The sequence below is a fragment of the Oppia nitens genome, unplaced genomic scaffold (assembly GCF_028296485.1).
Source record: "Oppia nitens isolate AA-2021 unplaced genomic scaffold, nextdenovo-longstitch-racon4-pilon3 scaffold7_pilon_pilon_pilon, whole genome shotgun sequence".
Lineage (NCBI taxonomy): Eukaryota > Metazoa > Arthropoda > Arachnida > Sarcoptiformes > Oppiidae > Oppia > Oppia nitens.
The window spans coordinates 1658759-1678270 of NW_026533251.1; the positions used below are offsets into that span (position 1 = coordinate 1658759).

General features: G+C 26.0%; 2 protein-coding genes across 2 annotated transcripts; one reads left to right on the forward strand and one right to left on the reverse strand.

The window, feature by feature from the left end:
- The first annotated feature begins 12828 nt into the window (after positions 1-12828).
- On the forward strand, positions 12829-13277 carry LOC128963394 (uncharacterized). Its single transcript, XM_054309895.1, has 2 exons — positions 12829-12951; positions 13013-13277. The coding sequence occupies exons 1-2, from the start codon at positions 12890-12892 to the stop codon at positions 13254-13256; spliced, it is 306 nt and encodes a 101-aa protein (XP_054165870.1). The 5' UTR covers positions 12829-12889; the 3' UTR covers positions 13257-13277.
- Positions 13278-17379: 4102 nt separating this feature from the next.
- On the reverse strand, positions 17380-19193 carry LOC128963495 (periplasmic serine endoprotease DegP-like). The gene is made up of 5 exons (XM_054310009.1): positions 19089-19193; positions 18224-19026; positions 17994-18156; positions 17759-17922; positions 17380-17384 (listed from the first exon to the last, which is right to left on the reverse strand). Exons 1-5 carry the CDS (start codon positions 19121-19123, stop codon positions 17380-17382), a joined length of 1170 nt encoding a protein of 389 aa, XP_054165984.1. The 5' UTR covers positions 19124-19193.
- Positions 19194-19512: the final 319 nt, after the last annotated feature.

Genomic DNA, 19512 nt, shown 5'->3' on the forward strand with positions numbered 1-19512 from the left:
GTATTATATTATAATAGTATTAAGCAAAACAAGAGTGACATAAGAAAAAGTGAATACAAAACAAAATTATATGTTTTGAATGACTGTTTACCACTAGAAACAAATCTATTTATAAATTACAAGCTTTTCCTATAAGTGTGTACTATATAAATGTGATTTTGATTTTAAAAACAATTGATTTTCTCTGTTAAATCATCTYATTTCAAGATATATCCACACATTTCATAAACATTATATATGCCTAACAATAGAGTAATAAAATAGTTTTAAATTATTTGTTTATTTAATTTGTATGCTTAACTGTATATCATTAAATTGAAATCAAAATATTTATTTAATATATATAAAAAAATCATTTCACTATTGTCTGGCCCACAAAAATTATTGATTTTTTATGGCAAAATAATTTAATTGTATTTACAGTTGACTGTTATTATTTGGTGTGTCTGTGATGTATTAAAATTTTTTTATCTAATTTATTGTGTTAAGTGTTTATTATAGTACATTGTTTACAATAAAATAATAATAAATATATTTTTATTAATACTATTTGTTAAAAGCTTTATAATTTATATATAAATACACAACATGTTGTTTAGTTTGTTATAAAACTACTGTTTAATTACCTATCTGTGCGTCCAATTCCTTATGACCCGAATTGTTATATAACTACTGCCACCACAAACTACTTGTCCGCACACATACACACATATCACAGCCCATATCCCAGAACTTGTATATGTATGACATGATCCTATTTTTTCACTGTTTTTATCATAAGATTTGCTTCTCATATTTATGATTATTATTATGATTATTACTATTACAACTAATACGTCCACTACTACCTAATACTACTCGTACTGATTATATAATATAATAAATGTGTTGTTGTGTTACTACTACTGGAAAGTGAAAAATTGCACTCATTTTGTGTTATCAGTATATAAAGGAAATAAATTTTTGATGCAGTTTTCACTTTCACTTTTTTCACACATATTTTCAAAAAAGTTTTTTATTTAAAAAATAATATTTTCGTCTTTAATTTGTTTGCACTCGAGATCGTGTGTATGTTGTCATCATATTTCTAAAAAAGTAAATATTTAATTATTATAAATTTATTTTTTATATAAATCAATATTTTATATGTCTTTATTTCAATATTAGATGTTCAACAGTTGATAGGTTTTTTATTTTGTTTTATTTTATTTTTTAGATAAAACTCATCGCAAACACACCTTATTTATAAAATTTAGTGAAAATGAAATTTGTAACAATAATCTTGACATTTGCTTTAGTTATACAATTGTATTTATGTCAACAACGATCAGGTATTATATAAATTTATTATTTTTCTAAATTTACATTTAAATAAATAGTTAAATAATTATCACATAGATTAATTTAAATAATAATTAAATTTTTTAACTAAGTTTTATTGATTAGATTGTATGCAATTAAATATAATAGATATATAACTAAGTATAAGATTATTAATAATTTATTAATAGTTTTGAAAAATGTTAGTGATATTTAAATCTGAAATCATTTTACAAAAATATTTGCATTTTTATTGATTACAGATTTTTATACATAAAAATGTTAATTACATTTTAAAAATCTATTTATAAATAAATGCAAAATGTTAGATATTACTTGTTATTAATTTATCAAYATTTTAAATATTAATATAATTAAACACTATTTAATAGCGCATTAACATAAAAATTTAGTTAAAAACTATTGCTATTTTAAAATAAACTTTCCGGACCATAATTTTTAAATTTGTAAATTACCACAAAAAACTCAAATTTGATTACTTAATTAAAAAAAATTTAGCAATTATTTATTTTTGTTTACCACTTGCAACCTATAATATAATATTTTTATTATTATTCTAGTGATATCTTCTCAATTAAAATATATTATAATATCATAAATATGCATATTTTATTAAATATTAATATTACTAATTAAAATTTGACTAAAAATGCAATAAATAAATACCGCGAAAGTGGAGCTTTTGATGATAAATAAAAATAATTACAATTTATTTTTATTTGTTTATTAGTTAATGTTAATTAATGATTGTATTTCTGACATTTCGTGAGTTTAATCATATTTTGACACCCAATGGCTAACTAAAAACAATGATAAATAAAAATTTTACCTTATTTTTGTTGATAGCAACTTAATTATTTGTTATTTTGATTTTTAATTTAATTTTATGTGTTATCATATTTACGATATTTTTAGTATAAGCTTATTTAATATTTGCTAAATTATTTTTTATTATATGTTAATGATATGGTTAACGTCAAAAATACATAAATATATAAATTTATATATAATTTAATATCATTAGTTTTTATATACTGTTTTTGTTGTTATTTTTCTAGTATTTAAGAGATAAGTCAAAACTAATTATAATCATAAAAATTTATGTTAAAAACATTTATTATTTGTTATAAAATTAGTATTTCTATTATATTATAATAGTTAATCATTTAATTGCAATAATATTTCTAAATAATTAAAGGTATGTACAAAATGCGAGGCGACTATCTAGACGTTCCCGTTCGGGCCAGTTATAAGATTATGGGTAATGATGAGGACGGCTTTCTCGAGGACGGCATAATTGTCAAGACTAAGGGCTCCGGATATATCGATCAAAGATATAAGAACCGGGATATACAAAGACCCAGTGCTTCAGATATTGTTTATGGAAGACCCGGTAATATATAGTTAATAAACATTGACTTAATTAAAAACTAACTAATTTTAATATTATTATAAAAACAATTTTTGCTCATTTCTAAATAAATAGTGACTATTTCTGATTAGCAAATAATAAACTAATGAATAAAATTTTTAGCCCTATTTATAACAGAAATAATTTATAAAACTCATTTATTTGGTGGTAAATAACTAATAGGAAAAATTACTCTCATTTACAATTTATTATATTTACAATTACTGTAAACATAAATTAGATGATCATTGAATTGAAACTAATAGTTTTGGTTCACTGACTGACTGTTTTTTTCATTGCAATTGGTTTTATACTTTTATATTTTTAACATTGCTTTTTATATAAATTATTAAAATTCATTGGCTTTTAATAACAATATATATTATACTCATTTTTATGTGTCATTAAATATAGAAATATCACTCTTTAATATTATATATACAGTATATGTAGTATAATAGTATATATCACTTTTATTTGCAACTTATTTAAAAAGATCATTAATCAAATTATTTTATTTTTATTATCATTTAAACAGTTTGGATACGAAATTAAAGTTTCAGATCATTGAAGTACACAATTAAGTGGTATTTTTGTTGCATTCACTTCACAACACATCTCATTTGTTTTGCTGAACAAAAGTTTTATATTTTAGTTGAAAATGTATTAACATTTATATTTAGTTTATAATGCTTTTCAATCTTATCGTTAAAAGTAATGGCATTAAAGTAATTCATTTGACTTTCATTTGTATCAAATCATCTCAACTTTTATATATTTCTACTTAAATAATGTTATTATTATTATAATAATTACTGTATATTTAATTATCAAATTTTACTTTTATATATACATACATTATTTTGTATATTTATGTAATTAATTTAAATGTATTAATTAAAATAAAATATAATTTATTATTATTTTAATACTTTATTTTTAAACGCCATATTAAAAATTAAATTTTGTTATAATAAGATATTATAAATATTAGGGGTGGTTCATATATTACGTTTGCACTTTTTAAGAAATCTTCAATGCCTTTGAGTTTGACATCAATTAATTTAAACAATAAAATAATGATTTAAATTATAATTTAAATTATTTTAAATATTTCAAAAAGTGAAAATAAAACTATTTCTTTTACAAAGTTATATATTTATTCAAACAGTTTTTATCAAAAGATTAACTTTGAAAAAATTAATCCTTAAATTATTTAAATTTTAACGTTATTAAGGTCTACACCCCTCCCTTTCGTTCGCATAGGTCTACACCCCCTCACCCAAGTGCGAACGTAGTATGTGAATTACCCCTTACCGGTATTTTAATTAAATCTTAGTTAAATAGATTTAAAAAATAAGTATAAAACAATTTAGATATAATAAAATTGTCAGTTTAACTAACTTTATATCATTTAAAAGCATCAATTATCTGATATTATTTGTTTCTGTAATCACTTACTACCACTTCATCAGCACAGTTGTACTTATAGTTTCAATAGTTTCAAGACATAGTATCAATAAATCTTAAGTGTGAAGTAAACCGCAAGCTTTCAGCTATAGATGTCTCAGCTATCAGTTTAAGCATTAATACAATGATATCATTGTAATGTGTAAATGCATTATGTAGTCAATGAATAGACAAAAATTACATTTTTTCAACTATTGTTTTTTAATAAAAACTAATATTATAATTGGCATTTTTTATCTTAAATGTGTTATTACTGTAATTAAATAATATATAAATTTAAAATGTCAATTATAATATTAGTTTTGATCAAAAAAAAACAATAGTTGAAAAAATGTAATTTTTGTCTATTCATTGACTACATAATGTATTTACACATTACAATGATATCATTGTATTAATGCTTAAACTCATACTAATGACATCTATGGCTGAAAGCTTACGGTTTACTTCAAAGATATGATTTATTACTATTACTAAAAATACCAGTGCTTTAAGCCATACGCGAAGGCAGTTGTTAGGGTTAGACATTAAATACATAAACTTAAATGTTTATATTATACTATATTATAATATATAAGTACAGTACTTATATTATATTAAAAATTTGATCCCAATTGATGTCACTCTCTATATACTATAAAAAAAATTAAGTTTATTTGCAATTTTACTGATGAAGTGGTACTAAGTTAGTACCGAAACACTAGTAGTGCCACAAATCAACAACAGATTATTGTTGCTATTAAGTGATGTAAAAAGTTAGTTAAAATTATAATTTTATAATAATATGCTTTAAAAATCTTAATAAAACAATTTAAATGTGATTTTTTGTTAATCATAATTTAATATACTGTACATTGTTTTATAATATCAATTTGATATTATAAACTCTAAAAAATTATCTAAAAAATTATTATTATAGATAATGAAATTAATATTTAGTATCATAATTAATATTATACAGCAAAACAAAATACAATATATTAAGTTATAATTAACAAAAAATCATATTAAAATTTATTATCAAACTTGATACTTATCTTTTAAATCTATTAATCTATTTAACTAAAATTAAATTAAAATTATTGTTTGTTTAATGTTTATTTAATATTTCAGAAAGAGATTAGTTGATTATCACACAAATTTGGATACTATTAAAAAAATAATATCTCATTATATGTAATATTTGCGACAAGATTTTAAGTAATTTACAAAATCATAATAATATACATAACTATTTTAATAATTTTGTCAGTTCGTGAGTATTACAGTAATATATTTTTTAATTATTATTTAATTAGTTAGCTCCACTTATAGCTCCATCAATAGTTAGCTCAAAACACGTGCAACAATACTTACGCGCTTACAGTTTATTATAAACAGTATATTTTATTTATTAATTTTTTATTTAATAAATTAAAATTATTAATAATCGCCGACACATTAAAAGTAATTGTTTGAGTGACATAAATATGACAAACATTTCCAAATTATATAGTAGTATAGATAAGAAAAAATTTCTGTGATAATGGTTAAGTTAAAATTTGGATATTTAATTTAATTGTTAAAAATTTTCATATATATAAATTTCATAAATATAAAAATATAACATAAGTTATTAGTAAAAAAAAATGAAACTTGGTTGCATTAATTAGTACTGTAAATAGTCTATGTGTGCATGATTACTTTTATAATGTTTAATAAACTACATTATCTATTATTTTAAAAATTAAGCTAGTAAGCTTTACCAGTCAGTATCTACTCTAAGGTATAAATTAGTGAATTAACAAATGTTATTTTTTTTAATAATAAGGAAATTAAAAACAGTTTGACTAACAATACATTATTAGAGAGTTAATGCATAATTAATTTACTAATGTAGAAAATAAAACAATAATTGAATAAAACTACAATTTTTTAAAATGAAAGTGATATATTGTATTAAATTATTTAATATAATTTTATATAACAATTATGTAATCCTGTAATACATTTTTAAATATATACTTTTTATAAAACATTTACTGAAAACAATACTCTCACTAATATTTTATACATTTTTTTAATTGATATTATTATAATAGCATTTTAATATTATAGTAATAATATAATTCATTGCAGATGTTTTACAAATGAGTAATTTTACTTACAGTAAATTTTAAGGTTTATTGCATTTAACAACAACAAAAATTTAAAAATAATATAATATATTTAAATAGAATTATTTTTATTGTATTTAAAGTAAGCTATAATAATATAATTTATGATAAATATAAAATCATTTAACTTATAAAATTGTATTGTATTTTGTCGCTTACATGAAACTTATAAAAGCTTATCATTTCATGAAAATAAAAATCAGTTGTGATTTTTCATATTTTTTATTAAACATTTTATATGACCTTAAGTTTAATAAAATGCATTAAGATTTTTAAATATTCAATAAATAGTATTATTTTACTTATAGTATAACTATAACTAATAAAATCATAATGAATAATATTAAATTTTTGTCAATTGCAATGATTTTATTAATTATAAATATAATTAAAAATTGTAATTGTCAAAAAGGAGGTGACATTATCATAATCGGTGGTGGAGGTGGTGGTGGACACGGGTATGTATTGTTTTATAAATCAATATATAGTTTTTAATACATTAATTGTATTGAAATTAAAGCAAAGGTGGTGGCGGTCCTACACTTATTAAAACGGGAGGTAAGCGTCGAAAAGGCGATATAATTATTATTGGTGGTCATGGAGGCGGAGGCGGAGGGGGAAAGAAGACAAAAATTATTAAAAAAATTGTGATACCAAAGTTTATACCTGTTCCCATCAAACATGGAGAAGATGAACATGGGGGTGGAGGTGGGTGGTAATCATTTATTAGATGACTTTCCTGTATAATAGTAAACTAACATTTTTAAATTTTTTTAAATTAAAACTAATGCACGTATTTTTGCATTTTTTGTACTTTATAATATTGTAAGTTTTTTTTATAATAATACTATTAAATAATAATTAATTATAATTTTAAACTCTAAATAACAATTTACTTATGTTTTATTGTACAATAATAAGCGCGAAATTTTCTATAATTGAGTATTTTTAAAATTAAAAGTTTGAAACACAGATGTTATCTAAAATACTATAAATATATTGATTATATGAATACTGTAGAGTTGCTAATTGTTAACAATGTCAGCGGAAAATAATAATATTATTAATAGTACTAATAGTTTGTCTAATGAAACGAATAAATCTTGTGATACAATGAGTGGACAAAAAGCAAACGATATCGAGAATGGTGTCAAACAACAGACAGTTAGCCAACCGGTGACAACAAATATCACAAAACAACAGCTATTAGAGCATAGTTTGAGTACTAAAAGCAAATCTGAGTCGAGTCTTAGTGATGGTAGATATCCACCGGTGAAGAAAAGTAAAGAAACTAAAACTAAACAAAAGAGGTCGGCCTGTAGTCAGTGTCTCAAAAGTGTCTTTGATTTATGCTATCCGTTGAGGTATTGGTACGGAAGGATATTTGCATTGTTAGGCATTTCGTTGGCCATACTCTTTGTGCTCATATTATTAACATTAGGCCGTTATTGGGATTAACATTATTATTATAATTGCTTATTCAACAAAATTCATTTATTTGTTTAAAACTAAGTTCATAAATATTGTATTAAATTTATAGTTTTGTAATTTATATAATTTTATTTTTTAAATTATCAATTTAATAAAATTGATTAATTGTACAATAAATACTTTCGATTTAAAAAATTAAATTACTAATACATTATATCATTAAATTAATAATAAAATATATAAAACAGATATTATGAACCAATTAAAGTTCAATTTATTACTTAAATTAATTGTTGATTTTGTTGTTGTTTCTGTTATATTTGTATTAGAAATGCCTATATTGTCTTTATTGCCTATAAATAAATATATTTTATATTAATAATGTTTATATTAATATTATAACTTATATCTATATAGTATATACTATATAAGTATTAGAGTATAAAATGTTATGATATACCCAATACTGATGAAATCCAATTGAATTGTTTGGAAATTCTGACAAAAATCATTAATTTTGGTCCACATTTTTGTTCAAAATGTTTATAACCGGATGAATATATACCAAGCAATGTTGCTTTGCACTCATTTTCCGTATATTGTATTAAAGGACTGCCAGAATCACCCTATTATTTATAAATATAATACAATATATTATTAAGTATATCAATATATACCAATAATATTGTACTTAACTGATCAATCGCAACCTGAATTATTATATGAATTAATGCATATAAAGTTTTTTGTTGTGAATCGACACAGTGGTGGAGGTATAGTTATATAATAAGTTTTCTTTAATATATTTATAGGCTTATCACCGGCAATACCTGTCTGTCCCCATCCAGCAAACAATACTTGTATTGGTTTTTCAATAGATATATCGTTATTAGTCATACAAACCCGATTAGCATATTTTTTATTGTAATAAATTAGTGATCTTAATTGTATTAAAGCAATATCATTGATAATATTTTTATAGATTATATAATTGGGATGAATGTGTATTGATTTGATATCCATTGGTTTGCCATTTAACTTATTGTTTGATGATATCCTTACAATCACATCACTTGGTTTTGCGACTTTATTTACACTAATTAAATATTAATAATTATAATCTCATTTAATTAATCATTTTTTGATTGAAATTTTTAAATATTAATTTACTTAATATAAAGACAATGAGCTGCAGTTAGTATCCAAGTTTGGCTTATAATAACACCGCCACAAAAGCTCATTATTCTTGTATTAATATCAATGATGACAATAACTGATGCAATCCATGGCATCTCATCGATATAAGCATCTGTTTCGTCAACAATTCTATTACTTATTTTGGGATCAGATTTGCAATAATTTGGATTTAATGCCAATCTTTCACTTACACCGCAAGCGATATTGGTTAATCGGAAGTTTAAAGCCCAGTGATAAAACAGTGTTTTTTCAACGGAAAATGCTTGTTTTGGTCCTAAATAACATATTCCGATAAAAATAAAAGTGCGGAAACACCTAAAACCTACTCAAAACTGACCTAACATACCTGACCTGACATACATAGCATAACATTACAGTAATCTAACTAATTGTTATTGTAAGCGCGAGAATATTACTATTGATAAAACTTAATAATAATACATTATTTTTAGAACTAAGCGCGAGATTAATATTTTTAATATTAATTATTCAATAGAATAATTTTTTTTTAAACCCCAGTATTATATAGATTAGGTTAAGTTACCATTGAAAATAAGGTTAGGTTACGGATCGAACACCAGGTTAGGTAACGGAGCAAACACTAATACATTAGGTTAGGTTAGGTTAGGTTAGGTTAGGTTAGGTTAGGTTAGGTTAGGTTAGGTTAGGTTAGGTTAGGTTAGGTTAGGTTAGGTTAGGTTAGGTTAGGTTAGGTTAAGTAACGGAGCAAACACTAATACATTAGGTTAGGTTAAGTTAACATTTGTGTAATACCATTATAATTAGGTTAAGGTTGCGGATCGAACACCAGGTTAGGTAACGGAGCCAACACTAATACATTAGGTTAGGTTAGGTTAGGTTAGGTTACGTTAACATTTGTGTAATACCATTATAATTAGGTTAAGGTTGCGGATCGAACACCAGGTTAGGTAACGGAGCTAACACTAATACATTAGGTTAGGTTAGGTTAACATTGAAATTTAGATTAGGTTGTGAACGAACACCATGTTAGATATTTATTATATTATTATATTATGAAAATGTTTTTATAATTATTTTATAATTGTTAATAATTATAATTTTTATTCTCGTGCTTATTATTATTATAATAATTTCTATATATTAAATTTTGCTTTTTTACACTATGTTTATGTATGTCAGCTCAGGTATGTTAGGCCAGTTTTGAGTATGTTTTAGGTGTTTCCGCACTTTAATTTTTATCAGTATATGTTTTTTAGGACCCAAACAAGTATTTTCCGTTGAAAAAACACTGTTTTTTCACTGGGCTTTATACTTCCGATCGGCCGCGATATTCTTATTATATAAAGTATTACATAATGTCATCAAAGTTATCATCAAAACTAATTGCAAAATATAGATTATAAACATATTTTTATTCTATAAAATTATATATTTATACAGTAGATAAATATAATATAGTTCAATGATTTAAATTTAAATTTCACGTTAAAATGCACTGTAATAAATAATATTAAATTATACTATTAATACAGAGTTAATTACATATTTTATACATACAGTATTTAAAATAATTCATACTTATAGAGCATTATTACTATTCTTTATATTTTTTATGTTATGACCAGGGTTTTAAAAATGGCAGGCATAAACAATAGATGCCAATTTTGCCAAATGCCTGCCCTGCCTCTGCCATGCCCTGGGCATCTATTTTCATGTGGTGACACCTATTATTTTAATTTTATATTATTAATTAATTTATAAAACATTGTTTTTATAATATATTTGCATGTATTTTTGTTTTGTATACCTTTAATTAAAAGGTAATATAATTGGAAATAAGTAAATTAATTGTAAATTTAATTAACACGTTAAAACACTAAATTACATTATTTTTATAAATACAGTTGCTTTTTAGCAATTTAAATTGGCAGGCAAATAAAATAGATGCCCAAAATGCCAGGCATTTATGGCATCTATTTGGGCATTGCCAGGGCAGGCATTTATTTTCTTAAAACCCTGGTTATGACACATTCAATATATTCCGGTAATGAAAATTATAATTTCTAATTGTATTTTTTACAAATAATATATAACCTTTTATAAATTGATAAAAAAATTGTATTCATACTATTTTTAGTATTACTATAATATTAATATCTCCTTTTATAATATGATTACTAAAGGATGTMAATTAAAGTTATTTCTTTTATAAATAACAATTTCATAAAAAAATCGAAACATTTTTTTATAACTCTTTTATTTTAGTTTCACAAAAAAACAACATATTTTTGTGAGACCAACCAAACAGACTTTAAGTGATTATTTTTTGTTGCAATTATTTTTGACATATATTTTGCAATTTAATAATTACTTGAACCGAAAGCATTGTGTGAGCTCTAACTGGTCCATGAATGCGATGACAACTCTTCTGCTGATTGAACCGACTTTTGACCACTTATTGCATCTGAAGACAACTCTGAATTGGAATCTCCAGAATCGGTGGTCACTTTTGAGATACGGGATATCATTGAGGGTGACAACGGTGTCGATTCAGTACTTGTAGTTGAAGAGGACAACTGATCCAATGTTTGTTCAAATTTTTTATTCGGCTCATAGTTTTGATTCAATGTCTTGAAGAACTCGTCTGAATCTGAGATGATCTCAACAAAGTCAGAGACAGAAGCTTCTGATTCAAACAAACTGATTGACTCTTTTTGCACAACTTTAGAGTTCAATGAATATCTTTCTACTGAATCGCAGGCCGTTCTCAGTGTCTCATTGTCATCGCAATAGTCATCGATGTCTAACTTTGACTTCAAAGAGTAGTTGAGAATCGAATCAAAGTCCGAACCAAAGCTTGAGATGGAATCACTACTTCCTTCAAAATCTTGGTCTTTGTCTTCATGACCCGTAAGCATACAATTGGACTGTATTTGGTTTGTTTGACAGTCAATTACTGGTAAATTTGAAGACATAGTCAAGTCGGACCAATTGGACCACTTGTAATCCAAACTACTTTCACTACTATCAGAATAGTAGCCTTCGTGTTGAGGATATATTTCTTCCTCCTCATAGAGTTCTTCACTAATCGATTCCAATTCTTGCATTTGATTTAAGTCTAAGACTTGAGAAGAAATCATTGGTCTCTTAGAGCTGTCTGTTGTTGGGAAGGAATACTTTTCAAAGTTTTGCATTTTTGTCGATACATTAAATTGATTCGCATATATTGATTCTCTTGGGATTTGGTAGTCATATTGTGACTGTCCATCCACTGACTGATTATCCAATTTGCGGATATTTGCAATCATATCATTCATACCATTTTCCAACTCATCTTCTCTTTCATGCAAAGACTGATCATCAGAAAGACTATTGGTTTCGGACATTCTTTTGATTTGGATTTCAATTTTTTGGTCTCAAATATATTTTAATTTGTGTTTTCTGTTATCCGTTAACTATTGATAAAAAATATTTGAATACAAAATGTAGTGTACAGTACTTTGGATATACTGTATGTATCGTATAACTCCCAAATGTTGGCACGCGATTAATATTTCTATATATCTTTACATTAAAGATTTATTGTCGCGCGATCTAACATAACTTAAAATTAACTAAAATATATCATTAAATATTATTAAATATTAATATATATATTTATATTATTGTCTCGTTATTCAAACCAATATATATTTATATAGTTTAGCTTACATTGCGAGACAATACTTATGTGAACCTAAACTGAAGTATATTCTTGGAAATGGTAAAACAATTTTGTTAATGTATGCGCGTGTTTGACAAACTATTATAAAATTTCAATTTTATTTTTTATTTAACAGCAATTGATAGGATTTTCTAATACTTATCATTAGTTGTAATTGTATTTATTTGTGGCAAAATTATGGTCCAGAAATTAAGTCATCGCACAGTATGGTTGTTGGGTATTATTATTCTGTCTTTGAGGTGATTACAAGTAAAATAAATTTTTAATTAATTAGTAATTCGTGTGTTGTTTTGTTATCAGTTCCGAGTATTTGACTACTCTTACAACAAGTACTGCTAAGCCAACCAAAATGGACAGTTGGATATGGATGTCACCGAATGAATGGTTACCAAAGATAGGACCCACGAACTTAATCCTAATCATAATACTTAATCTAATCAGTAATTTGATTTGTTGTGGTTTTCTAGTGTTTATTGTTTGGATGATTCTTCGAAGTGTTGAACAATTTTATAGCAAACGAAAACACCATAACAATACCGTTTAATAGGTCCACAAAAATACAATGCGGTTAATATCAATCAATTGTCAACTATAAAACAATTATTTATTTTCTAATTATTTAAATTTTACAATTTTTTGACAATTTCTTACTATATTAATGTTTTATTTATTAATTCTATTACTGTATAAACTAAATTAATAAAAAATTTACTGGAAATTTAATATTGATTATGATTTTAGTTTTGTCATAAAACTTATTACAGTATCTAATTTTAAATCGTTTATTACCGGTAATTGTATTATAAAATTACTCTATTTTATGATTATTAAAATACAATTTTTACCTTATATTTATATATTGCAAATAAATCAATAAGCAAATTGTATGTACTTTATTTAAAATGTTTAAAAACACAATAAATTATCAAAATTTACATTACATTAATAAATTGATGATAATGAGCCAATTTGCTGATACCGGTAATATAAAAGTATAAAATTTAAAACATTTAATATAAGCTTTCTTTAAAATGTATGAAAAATGTATATAATGGTAAAACAAATCCATAAATCTTTGAAAATGAAAACAATTTTTAATGAATTAATGATTATTTTAATCAAAGAGATCATCATATGAAGTGACGTCGCGGTCCGACCTATTTATTGGACAATAATGTTGTTTACTATTTGGCAATAAACTATCGGAAGTATTGTCATTAGCTGTGGAGTCGGGCTTTATGTCGAAAACTATACGTTTTCTATCACTTGAATTGACTTTTGTGATCTTCAAGTCATTTACCGTCCTATCACTCATTGAATTATTACTTAAACGGATAACTTTGTGGGCACTACTCGACGACTCAAACTTTATGGGACTTAATGGGAGAGCCGGTTCATCTTCAACGGGTGCGTCGATATCAAACCGATATCTTCGGCGAAAAGAATTCGTAAATTTTGTGGTCGGAGTAGATGTTGAGTGAAATCCATTAAGTGGTTCATCAATCAGATCTGATTTAATCATTTTTCTTTCACCATTTAATGATCTTTTGTGAGGAGAATCTAATGTTTTGTCGGTCGATGAACTCAAGTCAAACACAATGATCTGACGCTTGCGTTTAGCAGTGGATTCAGTTTCAGTACCGCTATGTATTTGATCCAAATGAAGGCAAATAGGTATATGAAGTAAATTACATTCTTTGTCATCACATCCAGTTGTCCGCCACTTAAAGCATTCGCCAGCAATCTCTGTACCGGTAAACTGTGTTTGCGGATCAGTGAGACCTTCGGTGATAAATGTATTACGATATCTAATGACGAGTCCGGCCAACGATTCATTTTGAATCATTTCTTTATGAGACCGTATCGTACGGATAGCTTTGCGGACGGCTTCCTCCTCAACAAATGTAATGATTGCTCGACTTTTTTCTTCATTAGAGTAGACTCGACAACGAATGATATCACCACAACTTTGCATAAGTTCTTCAAATTTTTCTTCTTCAAGATCTTTGGCCAATCCGTTGATATACAGTCCACGGTATCGGAAAGGATTAGATGGTAAGTAATCAACGGTTTCGTTGGTCTCACTGTCCGTAAGCATAGATTTCTTCTTTTCAATCAATTGTGCGATCAATGAGTCAATTGAATGGTTAGAGTCTGCAATGTTTTTCACATCAGTCATGTCATAGCCTTTACCGCAAATCACTTCAAGTTTGATGTCTCTAATCTCGTCGTCAATGAATTTACACCAAATAGCTATAGACTTAGCGATGACCAGTGCATCGATGGCCTCCTGGAAGCGCTTTAAACCTCTTAATGCATGTGCTTTGCGCCAAAACAAAAGTTTATTTCGGTATTTGACGGCTTCTTTCAGTTGATCGGTGTCTGATTTAAGTGTTTTATTGATGGCTTCTTCGTTCAGATCAATGGCTCTCTGGGTATCACTTAAAGCCGACTCGTAATCGTTGGACATGTCGTAACAAAAGGCTCGGTTGGCATACAGTGTCCACTCGTGTGGCGTCAGTTCAATAGCTTTTGAGTAGTAAACCATCGCGTCTTCATATTTGTCACAATCCAGTGCTTGTGTCGCCTGAATGGCCAACGCTTTGCTTCGGGATTCGGGTCTTAAGTCTTGTTTCTTTGCCCGCAACCAGTCGTTCAGTGTTAGCGGCGTATCGGTCGCGTCCTGTGATGATGAATGCGATGACATGTTTGCAATCCAATGATCACCCGATCAGTTGATCTCCACTTTGTTTGGCCACTCAATCGGTGGGTATTTTAATCAAATCAAATGTATGTCAAAAACAATAAACAAATCAAATGAAAACACATTTCAAATATTTATCAAATGTTTTGTTTATTAAAGTATTTCAATAATATGTTTGAGTTTTATCTTTAAATGCAATGTTTTGTCACATAAATGATGTGTTCATCTCTAGACTCTAGAGATCGACACTAAAACATGTATTTCAAGAACCGAACCGAACATTAGTTATACCCGAAAACTAATCCAAACAATTGAAAATTGTTAAAATCATAACCGTTTGTTAAAATTTTATAATTATAAACATTTTTTATTAGTTTGTACTGCAATGTAATAGTCATACTATTAATATTTATAATATTATCATCAAATGTTTATTAAATTTATGTGTAGACTTATAAATTTTATTATTTAATTTTTATGATTATCACTTAATTTTAGATAAACTAAACTTTTTAAATTATTAAAACACAACTAAAACCAAAAATATTGAATTTATTTTAGGTTCGGGTATTCCGAATGATCTACTTTTGGTTAAATATAATATTAAAGATGCAATAATTGTTACAATAAGTTACAATTAAATTTGATATTTTTAATAATTGTTTAATTTATTAAATAACACAATATTTATATTAGATTAATACACTTTTCATTATTTCATTAAAATTAATTAAATAAATTGTGAAATACATTACTTTTTATCTGCACAGTTATAGTTGTTCATTGTATATATCAATTATTCTGTGTGTGTGTGTGTGAGAGAGAGAGAGAGAGAAAGAAAGAAAGAAAGAGAGCTGATTTAGACCATACAATATCCATGATTTGTATCCCATATTAACGATAGGACAGCATTATATATGCGGACAGTTGTTCGAACACATATTATCTGTTTCCTTGCGTTAAAAATCCCAATATAGTTATGCGACCCAAACGGGTATCGATCTCGTGTTGTCGTACTCGAAAGCTAACAACTTAGCCTTTCGGCCACCGAGGCTCCATATTTAAACCATACAAACCATAATTCACATAATATTAACTAAATAACACCATAATTACAAACCATAAAATTATTTAACAGATATGAGTTTAAATTATTTGAAATAATAATTACAAAAACATAGCATATAATTGAATGTTTTTTCTGTAAGTTTATTAAAAACTTAATGTTTTTAGTATTGTATTACTAAATCCTATTCCAACTATTTTGAACCCAACGAAGCCATCGCATATCGCGATTGATTTCTCGCATGAAATGTCTAACAGTCCACTGATGCCAATCATACTTGTTATATATGATGGGCTCAGAGATGGTGTTCGGATATCTTAAGAATATAATGATTTCATTTTCATGTTTAGAATTAATAACCCTTTCCATGATTTGTCGGTAGAGTTTATATTCAGACCGACAAAACCATTGGTGCAGCAATTGATGGGCCAAATCAAATGTAAGGCCAGGTATTATTAGATTGTATGATATGAACAACCAATTCATTATCGACAGGAATGTTCTTGAGTTGAGAAACCGCACGAATCTAACGGTAAGTCCGGACTGATTTGATTGAATGAACTCATCGATAGACATGATTTGAGGCATTTGTGTTTGATATCGGATAATGCGGTCGTCCACAAACTTGTGGCCACAGGTATTACACGGACGATCCTGACTGGAGATGATCCACGGCACCAAACATCGATAGTGATAACTACCTGTTTCTCCCATACAGTTACAAGGATTGATAAGCGATTTGAAAGTATTTTCAAACTCATCGTATTCACCGCCTAAGCAAATCACACATTTAGGTGGATCTGTCGGTGCATCCGCCCACTCATAATCGCTATCCTCATCGCTGTTGTAGTGTTGTATGGGAAGCATTTTAGATGACCTGTTCCTCTAATAACCTAATTAGGCTTTTCAGTGGTTCATAAGTTTAATTAATTGTTGTTAAAATTTTTATTTAAAAAAATTATTCCTAATTATTGTAATTGTCTACTTGTAGTTGAAAAGTATTAATTAGTATTAATCAGTATTAATTGAAAATATAAATAGTAATTAATTTTATTGATTGGGTATGGTATGTACATTATTTAATTATAAAAGTATTAAATTTTATTAAAATAAAATATTTTAATATAATCTTTTTAAAAAATATCATTAAATATTTATTAACTGTAAGATTTAGGATTTGTAATAATTTAACAATTTAGATAATATTACAATAAATATTTAAATTATTTAAAAACATTATAAAATATAAATTAAAAATGACAAAAATTTTCAATACTATTCTTATTAATTGTAACATTGGTTTGAGAGCCTCCTCTTAATACATTAAATTCAATTGATTGACTATCGGGTTCAGCATTTAAAACATCAATGATCTCATCAATTGTGTCCACTTGTATGTCATTGACAGTATTAATCACATCTCCTATATTAAAAACATTTCTTCAAAACAAAACCATAGTATTGTTATTATTAAGTCTTATTATTAAATCAATAACAATATTAATGAATACCTGACACTATAGGCATACGGCATAAATCCAGAGACAATACATACAGAATCGTAATATTCAATGACAACACCGATAAACAACTTATTTGTGAACAATTGTTTTCTCTTAGTCTTTAGATTTTCATAGACAGCCATCCCATTACTTGTAGCTCTGGTTAGAAAACCTTCAAAATATTGATAATTAAAAAAACTAATCAATAGATTAGATCAAAACTGAAGACAACGGTTTACCTAAAAGATCATCTCTTCGTGTTATAGAAACATCTCTGAACTCTGTTTTTGCAAACAATACTCCCATCACTTGTCCCGTTTGGTTAAGCACTGGAGATCCGGAAAAACCTTTACTTAAATTGATTTTCCAAGAAGTGTATAATTGATTTTCAGGCCACATAAGTGTACCATAAAGTAAATATCCGGTAGAAAAAGTATAACACCGTTTTATATTACTTATTATACCCACACCTAATGAATAACCGATTTTTGGATTACCGATAGTTATGACTTCATCTCCCACTTCCGAGTCATTGTCAGCTAATGTCAATTCATTTAATTTATTGTCGTTAACTAACGGGAGTTTCAAAAGTGCTAAATCCAGGTGTGGTTCGACATAAATAACTTGAGTCCACCAAAGAAATACATTTTCATAATTTTGTGGATCTGATGGATCGCTGTCAGCTATCAACTCGACCGGTGATATATCCATTGAAAAGTTAATTTGTACAAAATGTTTGTCCATAACGTTATGATAATTTGTAATTATGAGTCCCTCATCGCCAAACACTACAAACCCTGTCCCCTGCACTCCCTTTTCCGGATTAAGTTTATCGCTGGACCACACTTTAACTATTGAATCAAAATTATCAATTACTAGACTACTCATCCATTCTTTATCATCCATGACTAAAGCATTTCTTATTGATGACAACTTTGGTTTTACTATTATTTGCCATTTGATGGCTTTTTCAGATGTCGGTCGGCTTCGGTATTGACACCAATGATTTGTGCCGATGGCTGCGGTCGTTAGCCATGAAAACCTAAGATTTTATTATTTAATAAACAAATTTAATACAAATATATGTACTTTTACTTAACAAACCATTTGTATGAAATTATTGGACAGATTTTATTCATATCTTTGTAATTATTGTAATAAAACAAAATATTTTTAATTGTGACAAATACTTGCAAATTATAGTACAGTTAAGCAATTGATTTATACAATATTTTTTAATAAATATAATTGCTGTAATTTAAAAATTTATTTCACGAGATTCATTAAAATGATATTAAAAATTGCAATATTGCTAATAAATTATTATTAGTAATAATATAGAAATTTTCTATTATACAATTCAGAAAATAATAGAAATTTAAATTAATATATTATTAAAAATGTAAATAATATATAATGAAGACATTAATTATTAGCAAAAATTAAAAATAATTTCATTAAAAATTGATATTTATTAGTCAATTAGTTCATGATCAACTTTGATTTTAAAAATTTAATTTATTTTATA

Bases quoted from the DNA above. Each gene is read 5' to 3' on its own strand.
- LOC128963394 (XM_054309895.1), top strand. From the start codon at position 12,890: ATGGTCCAGAAATTAAGTCATCGCACAGTATGGTTGTTGGGTATTATT. The intron at 12,952-13,012 runs GTGATTACAAGT...TTTTGTTATCAG, and splicing joins ATTATTATTCTGTCTTTGAG to TTCCGAGTATTTGACTACTC.
- LOC128963495 (XM_054310009.1), bottom strand. From the start codon at position 19,123: ATGAATAAAATCTGTCCAATAATTTCATACAAATG. The intron at 19,027-19,088 runs GTTTGTTAAGTA...ATAAAATCTTAG, and splicing joins CCAATAATTTCATACAAATG to GTTTTCATGGCTAACGACCG. The intron at 18,157-18,223 runs GTAAACCGTTGT...AATATTTTGAAG, and splicing joins ACGAAGAGATGATCTTTTAG to GTTTTCTAACCAGAGCTACA.